This window comes from Myxocyprinus asiaticus, chromosome 48, assembly GCF_019703515.2.
Source record: "Myxocyprinus asiaticus isolate MX2 ecotype Aquarium Trade chromosome 48, UBuf_Myxa_2, whole genome shotgun sequence".
Lineage (NCBI taxonomy): Eukaryota > Metazoa > Chordata > Actinopteri > Cypriniformes > Catostomidae > Myxocyprinus > Myxocyprinus asiaticus.
Window position 1 is genome coordinate 25,735,897 of NC_059391.1, and position 21,850 is coordinate 25,757,746.

Below are 21,850 nucleotides of genomic sequence, written 5' to 3' on the forward strand. Positions count from 1 at the left end.
TGGCTCCTGTGAGATATGCAGATGCTTTGAACACTTCCACAAGCTACAACTGTTTGTGGTCAAGAGCTACATTATTAATCATGACAACTACTTTTTCTGTTTCTGGGTTTTTCTCAGACTGTTACCGATAATCCTTGCTTTTTAGAGTTTCGCCTTTAAGGCAAAAAGAAGACGTCTCATTAATATCTGAGGGTGATACACCACTGCAGGTGAATGCAAACACAAACACACTCACATACACCTGCCAGAGTGTTTTCCATTGAGTTGCGGAATCTGCTTTGAAATGGCATACACTCAAAAAAGTTAATTTGAGTTTTACGCATTTCAATTTCTTAACAAAATTCCATTAGATTGAATTGGGCAATATTTAACTAAATAAAATGTTTTTTATTTATTATTATTTTTTTTTTTTTAGTGTAGCTACAATCTACAATTTCATTTTGACAAAGTTAGGCATTTTTCAAAAAGGTACAGTAGTTACCTTTACAACCAGCAGTGCAGGGTTGATTACTTCTCAATTGTAATTTGGTACTGATTACAAATTACATGACTAAAGTTGTAGTCAGTAATGTAATCTCTTGGATTAAATTTTTTTGAAGGCAATCTAATCTGATTGCTTTTAGATTACTTTTGGATTACTTGTTTATTTGATGGCACATGCATTTGAGTAGAGTAAGCTTGAACCATTTTGACAGTGTTGCTTAAATGCATTAATTAACTACTTAATAGATCAAAATATGAGATTTGATAAGATTTTGTGTGTGTGTGTGTGTGTGTGTGTGTGTGTTTAACTCACTATTTTTCTGTTTCTGAGTGAAATAAAAAAGGCACTTAAAATGTTTTTACTCTGACATTCCATGTGAGGTAAGATCAGATCAGTTATATTTGTGTAAAAAAAAAGAAAAAAGAAAACCTTCTCAAAAGTTGTCACAAAAGCGCTTTCATGTACATTTTGGAGGCTGAGTACAAAAGCAATTTGAAAAACTAAAACTAGCTTTACCGCACTAATACAATCGGTAGAGGGATCAATAAATCATTAATTTACTGCAGTTGCCTGATTAATATGTAATCATTTAGTCTTTAAAAAAGTAAATGTAATCTTATAATTACAAGTACTTAAATATTTGTAATCTGATTATGTAATGCAGATTACAAGTAATCTGTAACTACTCAGCAGCACTAACTACCAGCTACTAACAAAAATGACCTAACTCCATTTAATCTGTTTAAGAGTCATCTTTTAAATACATAATTATCAAATGATTTGATTTGTAAAATTTTTACTATCAGAGAAATCTAGCAGAAAAACAACAAGAATCTAGGAGACAGCATTAAACTGAATAACAGATAGCCTACATTCTAAACAAATAGGCTACAACTAATAAAACTAGAAAACATTTTTATAAAATAATTTCTGTGTGAGAAAAATGTCTGTTACACCATTTCGCTACTGAAAAGAACTCACTGCTTTTAGTTAGTTAGTTTCTCCCCAACAGTGTTAAAAAATTAACGTGCGTTACGTAATCAGATTACTTTTTTCGAGTAACGAATCAAATAACGCAATATTTTTTTTATTTTAGACCATAATATCAGAGTTACTTTTTAAATAAAGTAATGCGTTGCTTTTGTACACCTCTGTCCCTGTATTGCGAGAAATCAGGAGTAAAAGTGTGCAGATTTCGGGGAGGAGACATGTGCATGATTGACATTGTATCTATAGAGTGTGAGGCCAGAGACTATTTAGCAGAGAGACGAGTCACTTCTATTTAAATAAATGGGAGAAAATGGAACGCCCAACCAAGAAGTCTCTAGCACCCAGGGGCGTAGATTCTATGCCCCTGGGTGCAGAATTATTCACCCAATAATCAAAACAAGCAAGTACAACCCCCCCCAATAGTTATACCATGATCAATGGAAACATGTAAATGCTTCACGCTGCAACCCCCCCCTCCCCCTCCCTCCCTCCCTTGCAGGTAAAAGGTGTATTTAGTGTGATAGGAGGTCAACAACATTCAGTTGAGTGAAATGCGGTTGATTCACGTGTTAATACACACTGCATTAAAAAAAATCAGTAAACGCGTTTAGGCAGAGGGATTAGACTAGTCTTCAACTGGCCACGACATGATACACAGGGTGAAATATTCACTCAATTCTCTGACTTATGCAGCCGAACTGCTCTGTGTTACAGCTCACCGTAACTGGAAGAATGGGATGAGAAAAGCTGACCCTGGATCAGTGGCTCCGTGCAATGTTCTACATTGATTGTGTATGCAGAAAAAATGTCTTAGTTTCTAAAAATATTCTACATTTTTGTTTTCTAATGAACAAGTAGTTTGATTCATGAAACAAACCGTTTTTATGACATTTTGGTAGCATTAAAAATGATTCCATTCAAGTTGTATCAAAATGCGCCTTTGAAGTTGTGGCATCTGTACGCACTGTGGATCAACTCAAAACAAGTGTGCACTGAGATGACTTAAGTGAAAAATATTCATTTATTCATCAGACTTATTCCTTGAACACGTTAGGCTGGCATTCCCCATTTAATTTTATCCTGACTTTTGAAGAACATCTAACATTGACTCTGGCATTGTTGATGGGCACAGCACATGATGACGTATATGATGCAGGTTCAAGTGTTGGACTTTGCTGCTTTAGGCAAGACAGTGGTTATTCTTCATTATTCATATTGGCTGCCATGTTGATGGAAAACGAATCATGCATATTCATGTTATTGATTCTTTATTATAAATATGACGTGAAGACCTACTTTCTAAATATCTGTTTACTATGTTGTTTTGACATGAGTGTCGTACAGTAGCTAGCATGACCTGTAATGTCTCTTGTATGCAATGCATGGCTTCTTTGTATGGAATGCACAGCAGAGCAGAAGAGAAAGTGGCTGTGAGAAAAAAGTAACGCAAAAGTAATGCTTTACTTTCCATAAATTAAAAAAAAAATAAAAAAAATTAATTGTTACTATTTTTAAGGAGTAACGCAATATTCTAACGAGTTACTTTTAAAAGTAACGTTACCCAACACTGTTTGTTTTCCATAAGTGAAGGATCACACGGAGGGAATGAAAGGGCCAGATCTTATTTTCCCAGCATAAAAACCTGAGCTGTTTTTTCTTCTGAAGCCTGCAGTTGCTCAAGGAAAAGTTAATTCGGTGTGCATGCAGACGGCCCACACGGTATGAGCGGATTAATTTGGTTATAGAATCACGGGTAATATAAGCTCTTATGAGAGCGTCCAACAGCAGAGAGTATTCAAACACATTTAGCATTTATGCAACAAGCCTCATCCTAATTCTCTGATTGTGTTTAACTATTAGACAGAAGGCTTATAATGAAGGATTATTACTGAGACATTATGAATTTACATAAGTCAAGAGCCATAAAAGATGAAGGGTTTATATTTAAATTGTGTCTTCATCTCTTATGAAATCCAATAATAGAAGTGTGATTAGATTTGGGTCTGCGGTGTAAATCGTGAGTAGAGTTCTGATAACATGGTTGAAATATTCTATATATTATTAAATATACTATATATTATTTAAGTATTATGTTATATAGTATATTACTTAAAATTAATTACATTTGTATAATTATATATATGTATATACAGTGCATCCGGAAAGTATTCACAGCGCTTCACTTTTTCCAAATTCTGTTATGTTACAGCCTTATTCCAAAATGGATTAAATTAATTATTTTCCTCAAAATTCTACAAACAATACCCCATAATGACAATGTGAAAGAAGTTTGTTTGAAATCTTTGCAAATTTATAAAAGATAAAAAAAAACGAAAAAATAAAAAAAAAATCACATGTACATAAGTATTCACAGCCTTTGCTCAATACTTTGTTGAAGCACCTTTGGCACCAATTACAGCCTCAAGTCTTTTGAGTATTTGGCACACCTATTTTTGGGCATTTTCTCCCATTCTTCTTTGCAGGACCTCTCAAGCTCCATCAGGTTGGATGGGGAGCATCGGTGCACAGACATTTTCAGATCTCTCCAGAGATGTTCAATCGGTTCAAGTCTGGGCTCTGGCTGGGCCACTCAAGGACATTCACAGAGTTGTCCCAGAGCCACTCCTTTGTTATTTTGGCTGTGTGCTTAGGGTCGCTGTCCTGTTGGAAGATGAACCTTCGCCCCAGTCTGAGGTCCAGAGCGCTCTGGAGCAGGTTTTCATCAAGGATGTCTCTGTACATTGCTGCATTCATCTTTCTCTCGATCCTGACTACTCTCCCAGTTCCTGCCACTGAAAAACATCCCCACAGCATGATGCTGCCACCACCATGCTTCACTGTAGGGATGGTATTGGCCAGGTGATAAGCAGTGCCTGGTTTCCTCCAGACATGATGCTTGCCATTCAGGCCAAAGAGTTCAATCTTTGTTTCTCATGGTCTGAGAGTCCTTCAGGTGCCTTTTGGAAAACTCCAGGCGGGCTGTCATGTGCCTTTTACTGAGGAGTGGCTTCCGTCTGGCCACTCTACCATACAGGCCTGATTGGCAGAGTGCTGCAGAGATGGTTGTTCTTCTGGAAGGTTCTCCTCTCTCCACAGAGAAACGCTGGAGCTCTGTCAGAGTGACCATCGGGCTCTTGGTCACCTCCCTGACTAAGGCCCTTCTCCCCCGATCGCTCAGTTTGGCCTGGCGGCCAGCTCTAGGAAGAGTCCTGGTGGTTCCAAACATCTTCCATTTACGGATGATGTAGGCCACTGTGCTCATTGGGACCTTCAATGCTGCAGAAATTTTTCTGTACCCTTCCCCAGATCTGTGCCTCGATACAATCCTGTCTCGGAGGTCTACAGACAATTCCTTGGGACTTCATGGCTTGGTTTGTGCTCTGAAATGCACTGTTAACTGTGGGACCTTATATAGACAGGTGTATGCCTTTCCATATCATGTCCAATCAACTGAATTTACCACAGGTGGACTCCAATCAAGTTGTAGAAACATCTCAAGGATGATCAGTGGAAACAGGATGCACCTGAGCTCAATTTTGAATGTCATGGCAAAGGCTGTGAATATTTATGTACATGTGATTTTTTTCGTTTTTTATTTTTAATAAATTTGCAAAGATTTCAAACAAACTTCTTTCACGTTGTCATTATGGGGTATTGTTTGTAGAATTTTGAGGAAAATAATGAATTTAATCCATTTTGGAATATGGCTGTAACATAACAAAATGTGGAAAAAGTGAAGAGCTGTGAATACTTTCCGGATGCACTGTATATATATATATATATATATATATATATATATATATATATATATATATATATATATATATATATATATATACATACACACACACACACACACTGATCAGCCACAACATTAAAACTACCAGCCTAATATTGTGTAGGTCCTCCACATGCTGCCAAAACAGCGCCAACCCGCATCTCAGAATAGCCTTCTGATATTATATTCTTCTCAACACAATTGTACAGAGCGGTTATCTGAGTTACCGTACACTTTACCGTAGTCAGCTTGAACCAGTCTGGCCATTCTCTGTTGACCTCTCTCATCAACAAGTCCTTTCTGTCCACAGAACTGCCGCTCACTGGATGTTTTTTGTTTTTGGCACCATTCTGAGTAAATTCTAGAGACTGTTGTGTGTGAAAATCCCAGGAGATCAGCAGTTACAGAAATACTCAAACCAGCCCGTCTGGCACCAGCAAACATCCATGCGATTATCTAATCAGCCAACCATGTGGCAGCAGTGCAGTGCATAAAATCATGCAGATACGGGTCAGGAGCTTCAGTTAATGTTCACATCAACCATCAGAATGGGGAAAAATGTGATCTCAGTGATTTCGACTGTGGCATGATTGTTGGTGCCAGATGAGCTGGTTTGAGTATTTCTGTAACTGCTGATCTCCTGCGTTTTGTTTCACATGAAGTGTAATAAATTACTTTGACTTTGCCTTTGTTTAGTCCAGCAGCAATTCAGAATTGTTTATGTAATAATTTTGCTGAAAATCTGACTCGTTTTTTGTAGTCTAGAAAAGAGGCGAAACGAAACTGTTGAGAAATTAAGGTGTATATTTATTGAAAAAAGGACCAGGTGGCATGATCAGTCCTCCGAGAGCTGCAGTGTCTGAATCCATTCGCAGTTCTCTGTCTGAAGTCCCAGAATGCTTTGCTCTCGACACATTCACAAGTAAAAGGAAAGATATAAACAACAACAAACTGAGTTTTCTCAGAGCATAATGCACAGGAGAACAAGTGTAGACAGATTAGCATTTTTAATACAAAGGCATATATTTTCATAAGGACATAAAATAATAATATTAACTGCACAGCAGTAAGAAAAGGTTGTGTACAGATTATTTGTTGATACACATCAATTAAACACAATTTTGGGTCAGTACAGTAATAAAAAAAAGTGTGCTAATCAATATTTCTTTTGCATAAAGACCAAACATAATGGCAGCTGTCTAGATGGACATTCTCAAGCGTTTTCCCAATGCAGTAAAACTCCTAAAAAGCAAACACACACACACACACACACTCAAAAAATTTGCACGTTATTAAAAACTGCGCTTTTGCTCTAAACATACAGCATGTTCAAATATATTGGCATGTTCTGGCTACAGCACATCTCTGAATACTTAACTTACTGTTAACACCACACTTTACATACGCCACGACCTCTGACCTCTACACGCCCAACAACTACCCCCCACCCCCTTTGAATCCCAAATCGACATCTTCAGAATCACTGTACCAATCCCATTTAAACACCTTAAGGCACGTTGTGGCTACAGAAAGGCTTAAAGAAGCATTTCACACTCAACTACGGAGACTTGCATCTTCGCTTGTGCTTTAAAAGAGTAGTTCACCCAAAAAAGAAAATTCTGTTATTATTTACTCGCCCTCATGTAGTTTCAAACCTGTGCGCGGTTATTTTTGTATGGCAAGAGCTGTGATTTGAAAATGTCTCCTTTTGTGTTCCACGCAAAAATAACAGTATGCGTGTTTTGAACGAAAGGCAGGCGAGTAAAAATGTCAGAATTTTCATTTTTGGGGAACTATACCTTTAAATTAAAGAGAAAGGGAAAAGAGTGGATTTGAAAGCAGGAGTCAGCATTACGCATGCAGTTACGATCAAACGAAGCTCCCGCTGGTTTTATTAAAGTGGAGGGGAAGAGGGGGGGTCGTGCCAAGACGCTTCACGCCAAGCAGCATGGCCCAACTTTTAAAGCACCCTAGCTGCGTTCAAAGAGAAGGAATCCCAGCGTCCGACATCGCAAGCCATTTGTTACCATGAAGCCGTGCTGTCAATCGAAATGAGGGGATTGACAGAAATTACAGACATCAACGGTTCTGAAATCAGGTCCCTGTAACCTAAATCCTGATATTCACAAAAACACAAAAAAATGTTCTCAGATCAGTGAGATCATGAAATTTACTGATCTAAAAACCCAGTGGGACACATTTACAGAAAACCTGTTGAAGACGCTCAAACACTACCAGTCAAAAGTTTAGGCAAATATAATTTCACTTACTTATGAATTTCTCTACCAAAAAAAAAAAAAAAAAATTTAATTACGTATTTTTTTAACAGATGACTTGGGCAGGATAGTGAAGAAGTAAGTGCCAGTCTACAAGGGAACTCCTTCAATACTGTTCAGAATCTTTTAACTGGTACTGTAGATGTTGCAGAAATAATGTAAATGAAAAAAAATATATCTGGTTTGAATAGGTTTCAGAGCAGAATTCTTTCTCGGTTCTACAACAACATCTTGTTAAGTGCCTCAGACAAATTAGTTTGTCATGATCCTTCCTGCCAAAGTAAAAACCATTAACGTTCTAGATATCACAGTGAAACCATTCTAACGAAAGAAAAACTCCAAGATTTGAGGCCAGAAAGTGTCAAATTACACAAAATGTTTCTGTAATTTCTCAACATCACTTGCATAATTGTCTCTAAACGCTAGAATATACTTTGTTGTCCGCGTGCTGTTAAGAGTTTTCACAGGTGCCATCATACATAAAAATGAAATGCCTTACAATGACAATTTTTTATTCGTTATTGCCGTTATTGATTATTTGTGGGTCTGCTAGTTGGTCCATGTAGCTGAATTGAAATAAAAGGTTATGAAGTCTTAGGGCACGTCCACACTAAAGTGTAGGCTATTCTTCGTTTTTCCACGTTCCGTTACGTTTCACGCACGGTCAAGCACTCTAGCTTTTCAAAGTATACTCTTTTGGACTGAGAGCCCATATGGATGTGTTCGATGCATGCGCACTACGTCTGCGTTGTGATACTCTGTAGTACAGAGGATATTTTGGCCTTGAAACATGTCATTTGTTCAGTACATCGACAATTTGTGTCGTACGTAATAAATACAGTCAGTATCGAACCTATCACAACTCTAGAAATAAAGACTTTTCACACATACCATCATAGTACATAAAACTGAAAGGCCTTATAATGAATATTATTTATTAGTTATTGCCTTATATGATTATCTGTAAGTCTGCTAGTTGGTCCATGTAGCTGAAATGAAAAAGTATACTCTTTTGACAGTGAGGCCGTACAAAAGCATTTAACGCATGCACACTAAGATTGCTGCGCAATACTCCTTAATAGTCAACGGCAGGTGCATGCGCGACGACGTGCAAAGATGCGCACTGTCCACGTGTCTTGAAAAACTGGGCTGCACACAGACAGTATGTGTGTACTGTGCAGACGACATAATTTCAATCACGTGCTAGCGGCACGTGGAAAACCAAAGTATACTTTGGCCTTTTAAGACAAATAGTGCTGTATGTAATAAATTCAGTTAGTACTGAACCTTTCAGTATTAAAACAACTTTTTGAAATAACATAACTCTGGAAATAAAGACTTCACAGGTAACATCATACGTAAAAATGAATTGCCTTTATTCGTTATTGCCTGCGTTGAATATTTGTGAGTATTCTCGTTGGTCCTGTGCTGATGACAAAATTTGCGTCACGCGCACCGTGTGCGAGACTTAGCAGCTCGCGGACAACCGAAGTATAATTTGTGCCATTCGCAATCAATTCCGTCAGTATCAACCTTTCACAATTAAACACCTTTCTAAAATAACACAACACTGAAAATAAAGATTTTTCACAGGTGCCATCATACTTAAAAATGAAATGCCTTACAGTGACAATTTTTTATTCGTTTTTGCCTGCGTTGATTATTTGTGTGTCTGTTCGTTGGTCCATGTAGCTGAATTGAAATAAAAAGTTATGAAGTCTTCAGCCACATCCACACTAAAGTCTAGGGTATACTTCGTTTTTCCGTGGTCAGTTACGTCTCACGCACGGTCGAGCATTCTAGCTTTTCAAAGTATACTCTTTTGACTGCGAGCCCGTACAGATGCGTTCAATGCATGAGCACTACGACTGCTTTGCGATATTTTTAGTATAGTCAACTGCAGGTGCATGCGCTGACGATGAGCAAAGACATGGATAGTCCGTGTGTCTAGAAAAACTGGGGTGCGTGCATGCATGCAGTCCGCGCATACTGTGCTGATGACGAAATCTGCATCACGTACACTGTAAATGAGATGTAGCAGTTCGCAGAAAACCGAAGTATACATCAGCCATAAGATATCAACAATTTGTGCGATACGTAATAAATTCAGTCAGTATCGACCTTTCACAATTAAACTCAATTCTGAAGAACACAACTTTGGAAATAACAATATTTCACATTTGTAAAAATTAAATGCCTTATAACGACAAATTTTATTTGTTATTGCCCGCGTTGATTATCTGTGGGTCTGCTAGTTGATTTAGCAGATGTAGCTGAATTAAAATTGAAGCTTATGAAACAGAATGTCTCTGATCGTGTTATTGGCTATGCTCGAAATTGGAATACTAGTGTACTGCATACTGTGCAGTATCCACTGCAATCTATTTTATTTAACTTTTTTTCTGAGATGATGTCACTTTCAGCAGTTTTGGTTGGTCGATACCAGATATGACCTCACTGTAGGCTCCTCCCCCGCATACATACGCTGCAGGATTCTACCAGTGACACTGGGCGGATCCCTTTTGGTCAAAATATAGGCAACCTGTTGCACGCGCGCACACACACACACACGCAAACACGCTCTTACACAGAATTGACACAAGGCCGTCTATTTAAAAAGTTATTTTCCTCTTATAAAGACTGCACATTAAAAAATATATAGAATACAATTCTTAAAACCTTTTTCTCTCTACACAGGAAAAAAATTGAACATCTGATTATAGTTATATGCTAAATACACACGCAGTGTGTTCATACACACATTTTCTCTCTCTCTCTCTGTTGTCCGCTGGCAGGGTTAAAGGTCAGTGACTTTGTTCTCAAGTGCTGCTGCGATCTGTTGCAGTCTCAGAGTTAACTGTTTACTCTGAGCAGCAGGGTCCTCCTCCAGAGACATTATTATCTAAAGAGAGAGAGATACAGATAGATTAAATGACCAGGGAATGAACAAATGCATTTTTAAAAGTACAAATATTAAATGTAGTCTCTCAATATGAGCTCATAAAAATGGCATTTACTGTATAATAAATATACAATAGGGATTTGAAAAATGCTCTTTAAAATGGTTTTAGATTAAGAATAGCATGTCACACTGGAGAACAGAACTTTGTGTGTGTTTGTATACTCACCCCATCGTAGTATTTACTGGCGTACCGGTAGAGCTGGTGAAGTGCCACCTGTGTGTTCAGTTTCTCTGTGTGTGCCTGAAGAACAAACACAAGTCAACACCCGTCTCTCGTTTTCCTAATAATATCAATGAAAGCCCGCACATACACTCACCCGAGACACTTCAGCCAGATGTGTGTTCATCTCCTGGTCACTGACGGGCACCATCTGCCGAACTCCTTTATAGTACCTATGGAAACACAAAACGGCTATTTACACATAGCTGGACTTCAGCGTGAACTCTGGTCCACATTGCGGATACTTCTGGCCAAGAACTGCTCACTTAGACAGGAAGAGACCTTCTGATGCGACCAACATCTCAACTCTACTACTAATTGGATGTTTAGTGGCAGGTTAAATCTGAAATCTCTAATAACTAAAGTCCCTTTAAGGTAAACAACGCCCCAGGCAGCTATATTATTTTATCTAGGCAATAGTCATGCAAATACAGATCTTATGTACTTGAATGGGGAAAGACAAAAAAATCTCCAAAACTGTTCAATTAAATTTAAATTTAAATAATATGTCAAATCAGGAATAAGAAATAACAATTAGGTCTGGGAACCGAGAATCAGTTCTCATTTAGAACCGGTTCCATTTGAAAAAAAAAGTCTGGAACTGAATGATTTTCATGACTTTCGGTTCCGTTACTTGTTCTGTAACGTGTATTCTTCCACCGATGCGGACAGGATGGTTTGCTAAAATACTCGTGCAACCATTCAGACGAACTGCAACACCGTTATTGAATTAGCAGCACAAAACACACAGCATGACCAGTGTAGTTCGATTGTTGGACAAATGACTCTTTTGAGCCAATTCTTTTAAATCTACAGCAATTCTTTTTTTAATCTAAAGCGCAAAACATATAGCATGACCAAGATAATTCGATTCCTAGAAGAATGACTCTTATGAGATGATTCTTTTGAATCTACAGCGCAAAACATACAGCATTACCAGTGTACTTTGACTCCTGAACTAATGACTCTTATGAATTTACAGCGTGAAACATACAGTGTGACCAGTGAAGCCCAATTCTAACAATTCTTAAAGAATCATTAATGGAACAGTTAAGGAGCCGGAATGCACCAATATGCATCAGATGGTCTATAAACAGTTGGTGGGTGAGCGTTTTTTTGGCTGAGACAACACAACAACTGATTCAAAATAGCATTTCTTTCTCTGAAAACTGTCACTTACTCGTCCACCATCCGTTTGTAGGTGGAGATCTCCTTTGCATAGAGTAACTTGTTGCTGGGAGAGTCCTGGAGGCGATAGACACAGCATGTTTATAAATGACTTCTTTTGTGTTTGTGTTCTCTGTAGTGGAAAAATGGATTTTAGCAGGCTCACCCGACTGAGTTTGTGCTCTGTTTTCGTACAAGCGTCCATAAAGGTCTGGGCGATGACAGACAGAGAGGCATCCACAACCTCACTCACATGCACGTCGAAAATAAAGTGAGGATTTTTCAGAATGTTCACCCAAAAACGCAGCGGTAAACTGCAAAGATAGAGAGTAAGAGACAGATAGACACAGTATTAAAGCTGGAGTGTATAATTTTTTCCCCTCTTTTTTTTTTTTATTATTTATTTTTATCAATTTGGAATACCCAATTCCCAATGCGCTGTAAGTCCTTGTGGTGGCGTAGTGACTCCGGGTGGCGGAGGATGTATCTCAGTTGCCTCTTCGTCTGAGACCATCAATCGGTGCATCTTATCACGTGGCTTGTTGAGCGCGTTACCGCAGAGACCTAGCGCGTGTGGAGGCTTCACGCTATTCTCTGCGGCATCCACGCACAACTCACCACACACCCCACCGAGAGTGAGAACCACATTATGGTGAGCATGAGGAGGTTCACCCAACGTGACTCTACCCACCCTAGCAACCAGGTCAATTGGTTGCTTAGGAAACCTGACTGGAGTCACTCAGCACGCCCTGGATTCGAACTTGCGAGTCCAGGTGTGGTAGTCAGCGTCTTTACTTGCTGAGCTACCCAGGCCCCTAAATTTTTTTCCTCTTAATATATTCCTCAGACACAAATATAATTAAGCCATTCATAGGTTGATTTACACGTCAAAGGGATGAATTAAAATCAAAGTTAAATACATAGGTCAGAAACATACTTTACGCAAGTATATGTACGCAGATGCAAGCGCTTGACCACCGCACTGCCGACGTTGGTCTGGCTGAACATGCTTAAATGTACCTTCTTTGTTACTGTGGCAGTAACAAACCTCAGTACTCAAGGGGGTGATAGAATTACTTTTAAAAGTTTGTGGCATTAAACTGGATGTGTTATTATTCAGGTAAGTTGCTAAAAATACACCGATCAGCCACAACATTAAAATCACCTGCCTAATATTGTGTAGCTCCCCCTTGTGCCACCAAAACAGCGCCAACCCCTCACCACAATTGTACAGAGCGGTTATCTGAGATACCATAGACTTTGTCAGTTCGAACCAGTCTGACCATTCTCTGTTGACCTCTCTCATCAACAAGGCATTTCCGTACACAGAACAATCAATAATGCCACCAACAATCATGCAACTCTCCAAATCAATGAGATCACATTTGTTCCCCATTCTGATGGTTGATGTGAACATTAAGTGAAGCTCCTGACCCATATTTGAATGATTTTATGCAAGGCACTGCTGCCACATGATTGGATGATTTGATAATCGCACGGATGATTGTTGGTTCCAGATGGGCTGGTTTGAGTATTTCTGTAACTGCTGATCACCTGGGATTTTCACACACAACGGTCTCTAGAATTTACTCAGAATGGTGGCAAAAACAATAAAACATCCAGTGAGCAGCAGTTCTGCGGATGGAAAGGCCTTGTTGATGAGAGAGGTCAACAGCGAATGGCCAGACTGGTTCGAACTGACAAAGTCTACGGTAACTCAGAAAACCGCTCTGTACAACTGTGGTGAGAAGAATATAATCTCAGAATGCTATTCTGAAATGAGGGTTGGCGCTGTTTTGGCGGCACGAGGAGGACCTACACAATATTAGGCAGGTGGTTTTAATGTTGCGGCTGATCGGTGTATATTGAATTTACCTTACTTAGCAATATTAGTTGACTTGAAAAAGAAAACTCACTGTAGAAACAGACAGTTCACACCAATGTTTGCTATAGCACCCCTTGTGGCAACATTGATAATGCAACGTAAGTATGTGTTACCACAAAGGGCACTATAGCGAACACTGGTGTGAACTGTCTGCTTCTACAGTGAGTTCTTTGCATTGAGGTCTGACACATTTTGGAACGCAACAACGAACCGAATTGAGCTTGAGTAGCTAGAAGCACCTGTGTAGAGTATGTTTCGGTCTTTAGGGTTAGGTGTTTGTACAAATCCCTAACCCCAAGTATAAGCAAGTGTAATATTGACAGCTAAGGGAACACCACTAATTGTGCATTTAATACATCATCGAGCATATATTTTATAAAGAGCAAATAATTCACTCAATACTCATGCCATCGGAGCATGAGTGCGGACAGACAGCTTTGGAATTTTAAACAGGATATTAAACAGCTCGAGTTTTTGTTTCCTGTGATCTAGTTTTAAAAAAGCTCATTCAGATGAGTGATTTTAGGATCTATATATTGGCCAGCCGCATCTCTGCAGACAACAGCAAAAAAAAAAAAAAAAAAAAAAAAAAAAGTATAATAACAGAACAATTAAATTAACCAGGGACGTAATTAAGGTGTTTGTTTGGCTGCGGGTGGCATTATATTTAATAGAAACCCTGAGAGCATGCAAAGCTGCTGAAGCGATGATATTGCTCGTCGCAATTCTCTGCGGCAGCTATCAATCACAGCACATCCACGGCAACACATCAGGCGGAATAAATGAATGCAGAGCTGACATTAGCATATGCAGAGAGGTCTCCAGAGAAAAATGACAATCACAAAACAGAGAATCCCGCTGTGAGACAACACGCACACATGTTCCCACCTGTTGGTCTTCCAGATGTGTATGGTTTCTTCATCTACGTTCTCATGTCTCAGCGCTTGCTCATCCAGGAAGTCAAAAAAGTATTTAACAGCCGGCGGGACCGTGGCACCTGAACAGAGAACGCTGCTAAATAAATCGTCCACGAATTGCTGCAGCGTACCCTATAAAAAAGATACACACGAGTGCACAGAAAGGTTAATATTGCATTTTTAAATTCAAAGTCGACATGAAATCCAAATTCTTATTACACATTGCTAGTCTTATCGTTGATGATTTATTTGTGGTAGATATTCTAAATACATTTTGGTAACACTTTACAATAAGGTTCCATTTGTAAACATTAGTTTACAATGCTAGTTAACATGAATTAACAATGAACAATACTTCTACAACATTTATTAATCTTAGTTAATGTCAATTTCAACACATACTCATACAGTTTTAAAATCAAAAGTTGTGTTGGTTAACATTAGTTAACACACTATGAACTAACATGAACTTACAATGAACAATTGTATTTTTATTAACTAACATTAACAAAGATGTAGAACTGCTGTAAAACATATATTGTTCATTGTTTGTTCATGATACCTAATGCAATTACTAATGATAACGAATGGAACATTATTGTTAAAAATGTTTTTTAGTATTTTTAATCTTTCATCAAAATGTAACAACTTTGCCCGCCACTGAAACGACTTCCCTTTACGGATGATGTCACCAAGCCCTCAACAATTTTTTACAATCCAATACATTTCTGAGGGATAAAATCAAGTCTTTTTTTTTGTCCATTTCTTTCTTTCTCATTTAATATTCTGCTTCAGTCGTAAATTTGTGACATTATGGAACTAAAATGGGTTACGAATGCTGTTTCATGTTCACTTTAAATACTATTTCCTTGACATGTAAAAAAAAAAGCTCTTTCAAACAAAAAACTAATTTCTCTCTGCAATAAACATTTTGAATAGAAACAATGGATTCCTCTGGAGCCTTTCAAACCTGGAGTGAACATTTGCATGTCGACAAATGATTATATTTCTACTGTGTTGATTTTTTTATTCCTCACCTGGCAATGAAACGACCACATGTTGTAAAGACGTGAATGTGGTAACGGCAAGTATTCGCATCGCTTTTGGTGCGACAGGGCTATTTGTTGGCAATTCGTTTAGATTTTTCGTGTCTCTTTCGGTGTGAAAGGGCCTTCACATAATGGTTTTGTAAGTTTTTTTTTGTTACTCACATCTAAAATATGCAAGAGGTTTGAAGACATCAAGTGTTAAGGTATTGTCCACACTGTGTAACTTTTCAAATATTTGATACCGTTAAACAACACAAAATTCGTGGAATCCAGCAACTAGTTCTTCCTCAAAATGTAAGCACTTTAAAACTTTGTTTCATGGGGGCCTGGGTAGCTCAGTGGTAAAAGACGCTGGCTACCACCCCTGGAGTTCACTAGCTCGCTAGTTCAAATCCCAGGGCGTGCTGAGTGACTCCATCCAGGTCTCCTAGGGAGGGTAGAGTCACATGGGGTAACCTCCTCGTGGTCACCATAATGTGGTTCATTCTCGGTGGGGCGCGTGGTGAGTTGAGTGCGGATGCCGCGGTGGATGGCGTGAAGCCTCCACATGAGCAATGTCTCTGTGGCAACGTGCTCAACAAGCCACGTGATAAGATGCGCAGACTGATGGTCTCAGACGTGGAGGCAACTGGGATTCATCCTCCGCCACCCGGATTGAGGCGAATCACTACGCGACCACGAGGACTTAAAGCGCACTGGGAATTGGGCAAAAAAATAAATAAATCTTTGTTTCCTGGTGGACAGACAAAAATCTCAGTACTAAAATTTAGATAGTAGCTAGCCTATCATATCGAAATTTCACCAAGCCATCTTGGCGTACAATATGCATCGCACAATCTTTTGTCAGATCGTTTCAGGCTAAAAGAAACGCCTTGTGAAGATAGCTTGATTACCACAAAAACCTGTCTATTTGAATTCAATTCGTTTTCCCATGTACTAAATAAGTGAATATGCGAAGATGTTGTAATAGTCACTATATTAACAGAAAGATCAGCATTACTCGAAATCTCAGGGGGTACTTAATAAAGTAAATAAATTAGCTCAAGGGTTTTTGCTCACAATAAAAGTTTGGGAACCCCAGGGGTAAAGTTGGCACAGACAGTCACAACATAAAATAAAATAGTACAGAGCAACTCTTGAACACAGAACACAGATTATAAAATTGCAGCATATTCTAATAATAACATAAGAAGTCTAGTTTATTCAGACATCAGCCTGTTGCGTAACTGACAGTGACGTGTGGATGTTTTCACACTTTGATCAGCATGACAGGTGACGTTACATATTGGCTTGAATATTTGTCATCTCCGCTACGCTCCGTTTCTGTCGGTTCTGACAGCTTTATGGAGCCGTTGAGTTAAGTTTCATACAACGTAATTAGCCCCCCTAATCGAACAGTTTACGACGAACTGCCTTCGACACAAGGACACAATGAACCAATCAAACAGAATTAGATTTAAGCTTCATGAGTTAAGAGAACACGTGAGCACTTATTCATATTCATTGTAGGGGGTTTATAAAAAAACATGATTAAAACAAAATCAAAATTGACCAAATGAACTTTCTTAATAAATGTTTGGGTCAGGGTTAAGTTTAGGGCACAATTCATCAGTACACGATATTTACACAGTAAATAACTGTACGTTATTTAAATATATTCAAATTAATTACGTTTTTTTTCTTGGTATTTTTCTTACCCCACTGGCAAATTTTCTTATTTTAAGTATAAATTAGTAACACTTTCAATAAGGTTATATTCATTATCATTAGTTGATGCAATAGCTAAAAATTAACAAAACTTTTAAAGCAGTTATTAATCTTTATAAAAGTTAATTTCAACATATACTAATAATATTGTTAATGAAAAGTTGTATATTTTAAGATTAGTTAATGTTTTCTGAACTAACATGAACAGTGAATAATTCTATTTTTTTTTTTTTTAAATTGACATTCATTTGAATTGTTAACAAATAGAACCTTACTGTAAAGTGTTACACATAACTCTAACAACATTAGGGTTTATGCAATAAGACAATAAAAAAAAATTAACAATTTGCTTTAATGAACAAATTTACAGTAATGAGGAAAATAAATTACTTAATTCAAAATATATACAGTACTGTGCAAAAGTCTTAGGCACATAAGATGTTTCACAAAAACATTTGTCTTAAGATGGTTATTTATATCTTCAGCTTTAGTGTGTCAATATGAAATATAAATGTTAGACTCCCAAACACTACTTTTGCAAATAGAAAAGATTAGAATAGAAGAACAGGGAGCCCTGCAACAGATGTCATGGCTCCCACAAAGCCCCCCACTGAACATCGTGTCAGTCTGAGATTACATGAAGAGACAGAAGCAATTGAGACTAAATAGATAGAAGAACTGTGGTGAATTCTCCAAGAAGCTTGGAACATCCTATCTGCCAACAACCAAGAAACACTGTGTCCAGGTGTACCTAGGAGAATTGGAGCTGTTTTAAAGGCAAAGGTGGTCACACCAAATATTGATTTAGCTTTTTTATGTTTACTAGACTTTGTATGACGTTAACTGATAAATGTAGACATCCTCACTATGCAACATTTTTCACAAGTGCCTAAAACTTTTGCACAGTACTATATATTTTATATATAGTCAAATGTAGGCTTACTATTTTTGAAATCAACTAAATGTATCTTGCTTTGAGGAGATTTTGATATTTTTAGTGGAAAACAAGACCGAAACGCTGATTAAAGGAATGTTCCGGGTTGAATACAAGTTAAGCTCAATCGACAGCATTTGTGGCATAATGTTGATTACCACAAAAATGCATTTGACTCGTCCCTCCTTTTCTTTAAAAAAAGCAAAAATCTGGCTTACAGTGAGGCACTTACAATGGAAGTGAATGGGGCCAATATTTGGAGGGTTTAAAGGGAGAAATGTGAAGCTTATAATTTTATAAAAGCAATTACATTAATTCTTCTGTTAAAACTCATGTATTATTTGAGCTGTAAAGTTGTTTAAATTGTCATTTTTACAGTCATTTTAGGGTTGCTGACATTACATCGTCATGGCAACGGAGTTGTAAAATTGGCTATAACTTTAAACAGAAAAGGTTAGTAAGTGATTTTTCACACTAAAATCATGTTTACATGCATATTTTTTATGTCTTGTGGCTTTATTTTTGAAACAGTGAGTGTTTTAACATTCAAAAATTGGCCCCCATTCACTTCCATTGTAAGTGCCTCACTGTGACAGATTTTTGCTTTTTTAAAGAAATGGACAATATAGATTTTTATGGTAATCAATATTATTCCACAAAAGTTGTCGGTTGAGCTTAACTTGTATTGAACCCGTAATATTACTTTAATAATTTAATTATTTATTTATTTTTTGCATTGTAATAACATCTAAACATCTTTGCATCTAAAATGACTGTTCTTGCCTAATGATGTAACCTAAGGCTGTGTGGGCAGGGAAAAATGATTTTAACCACTAATATCATAGCTTTTTTTTTCACGATCCAATCAAATCCCAATGAAATAAAATCAAGCCCCACACTACATTATTTCCAGCTGAAAATTCTGTTTCACTCAATAAAAGTACAATGCACGTGCTGTTTCATATTGTTTTTAGGGAATGTCACATTTTTATGATATTTAATTCCTTTAGTAAGTACCTTGACGGAGAGCAGTCTGGTGAGATAGATCTCTGTGATGGCTTTGGTCATGGATTTGTCCTTTATACTTCCTCTCTTAGATTTCATCTCATCCAGCTCATCCGCTGGTCGAACAAGGTGAAAAACTTTATCATCCTCCAACAGGGCATTTCCTGTCAAGATATTTAGACATGGGTTCAGAGTAGTGTGTGTATCAAATGATGCGCCTGTGCATGTGTTGAGTCCAAAGACAACTTTGAGAAAGTTGGTAATTAGATTTCGGCTCACTCTCTTCATGGTTGTCATGATTTTGGTCGTATGACTGTTGCGTGTGTTGAACTCTGGAGAGGACCAGTGTTGCGTTATCTCGTACCTAAAACATACATACACACAAAAAGTGAGAATCGTCCCCTTTAAGGACAACAACACTAAAATGGGTTTGCTGAAACAAAAACACAACACATAGTCAAAACATTTCACCGCAAAAAAGCGTTTCACTCACATTATAATGTGCCAATGTGTTGATGTGTCTCCATTTGCCCTCCTTCTGTGATGTCACGTCCAGATCAGACAGAATCTGCCCTGTAGAGCCGGGACGCCACTCTGTGGAGGAACAGACCACAGCACAAGCAGATAAATAATGTCTTTATACATTTTGGAACGGGCTTTAACACGCAAGATACACACACTCACCGAGTGTAACGCTGTCTACTTTGGGTCTCTGAGAGTACGGCAGGTTTTTGTACACCTGCTCGAGGATTTTCTCCTTCACCTGAGAGATGGTGTCACAGTTCAGCACCTTTACTGGCGTGATGTCAGGCCCCTCCCCCTGCACCAGCACCTGCAGCGTCTGAGGTCAAAGTGTGAATGTTATGACCCTCAACAGAGAAGCTGTAGCTTTAATACAATCCAAAACACAAACACACACACTGTTCTTTGTTGAGGAGTAGGTCACTAAATGTAGCGATCTAACTAACTCGACAAATATGAAGCATAGACATTTTTGAATGTCAGTTTATTTCACCTTTATTGAGTTCATGTTGATTTTGACTGACTCAGTCCCCAGAGAAAAGGAAAATTGTCTGGGTTTTTTTTATATAATACCAGATTACCAGAATACTGGATGTTTATAACAAGGGATCGCTGATGATCTACTGTTGCTCATGAAGTATTTATTAGTCTACATGACAATGCTTGCTTTATAGTGTTTATATTGTAATGCACTGTAGATGATCATAAGAGTGCAAATGTTGTTTCCCTTATCTGTTTGTGTGGAGCTGGGAGCACAGACATTTTAAAATAAAGGGTCCCCGGTGTATTTCGAGCATTTTTATAGTTAAAAAAGTCCCACGTTATGCATCAAATGTTTTTTCTTGTTGTTTATTACTGGTTATTATTGTGGCTTTGGTTGCACAATGAAGTGCATCTGGGATTTTATTCATTTTGGACACTTTTCTTAGAAAAAAAACAAAACACATTCAATAAATCGATTTTAAAAACTATCGGCCGATAAATTCGGTTATCGCCTTAATTAGGGGTTCAAGCCCAAAGGGCTGAAACCCTATTGTAATTGTAAGGATTTTAAAAAAAATTATTATTCTGCCCTAAAACTCATCATGCAGACCAAACCGTAAGTCGTAGAGAGCTGACACTTTGAGGAAAGATAGTTCCCCAGAGTACTACAAGGTATCAAAGTTTCGGCCCAATCGGCCTCAAGGTGGTGCTATAGTGATCATGTTTACCTTTTGGCCCATAACTCCTAAACTGTTTGTCGCACACTCAAGTGTCTTACATCACTGGATTCTAATTCGCTAATTTGCATAATTCGAAAAACCTACTTTTTCAAACTCCTCTTAGGCCGTATGTCCGATTCGCACGAAAATTGGGGTGTGTCTACTATGAACCCTCCTGACAAAAAGTTAAAGGAATTTTGATTCGTCAGAGCGTTGCGAAGATATAACCCAACGAATTGGTCAGGCGTCATCCATTTTGTACGTATTGACCAATATCTACCAAACGAAAAGGCCAAATGTTACGAAACTTGATACACATATACAACAGCACATTTTGACTCTGCATGCAAAATCGTGAAAAAATTCACCTATAGGGGGCGCTACAACAAAAAAATGCTCAAACCTCTGCAACTGTATTATCAATGAAGTTGAAAATTGGTATGCTTCTTGTAGGGGCCAAATGCTAACATATTCTACAAAATTACTCAGACAAATAAAAAAAACATGGCCGCCAGCAGCCAATCAAATTTCAGCAAAATGGCTGTATAAATGGTGTGTAGATTATTGTATATTATCCAATGTTACCTGCTGCTGTGAACTACATCTAGGACTCCCTAGGTCAATAATTATCAAAGAAAAGTTGAACTTTAGTTATTTATTTAGTTATTTAGGGGTTGCATTTATCATGTGTAACCGAAAGCCTAAAACCTTTTTGGAGATTGGGTGCTTTGTAGCTTTATAACAGTTAAAAA

General features: G+C 37.9%; 1 protein-coding gene across 2 annotated transcripts in view; it reads right to left on the bottom strand.

Annotated features, from left to right (window-relative positions):
• Nucleotides 1-6,038: 6,038 nt before the first annotated feature.
• LOC127437269 (plexin-B2-like) overlaps nucleotides 6,039-21,850 on the bottom strand; it is a 241,364-nt gene continuing 225,552 nt past the window's right edge. For both annotated transcript variants that reach the window (XM_051692093.1, XM_051692094.1), the window contains exons 28-37: nucleotides 20,059-20,215; nucleotides 19,868-19,968; nucleotides 19,654-19,738; nucleotides 19,387-19,538; nucleotides 14,651-14,811; nucleotides 12,044-12,191; nucleotides 11,891-11,955; nucleotides 10,808-10,883; nucleotides 10,657-10,731; nucleotides 6,039-10,430 (exon numbers count right to left, since the gene is read on the bottom strand). In XM_051692093.1, coding sequence (XP_051548053.1) covers nucleotides 10,326-10,430; nucleotides 10,657-10,731; nucleotides 10,808-10,883; nucleotides 11,891-11,955; nucleotides 12,044-12,191; nucleotides 14,651-14,811; nucleotides 19,387-19,538; nucleotides 19,654-19,738; nucleotides 19,868-19,968; nucleotides 20,059-20,215 — 1,125 coding nt within the window. In that variant the 3' untranslated portion in view covers nucleotides 6,039-10,325. The remainder of the gene's footprint in view (nucleotides 10,431-10,656; nucleotides 10,732-10,807; nucleotides 10,884-11,890; nucleotides 11,956-12,043; nucleotides 12,192-14,650; nucleotides 14,812-19,386; nucleotides 19,539-19,653; nucleotides 19,739-19,867; nucleotides 19,969-20,058; nucleotides 20,216-21,850) is intronic.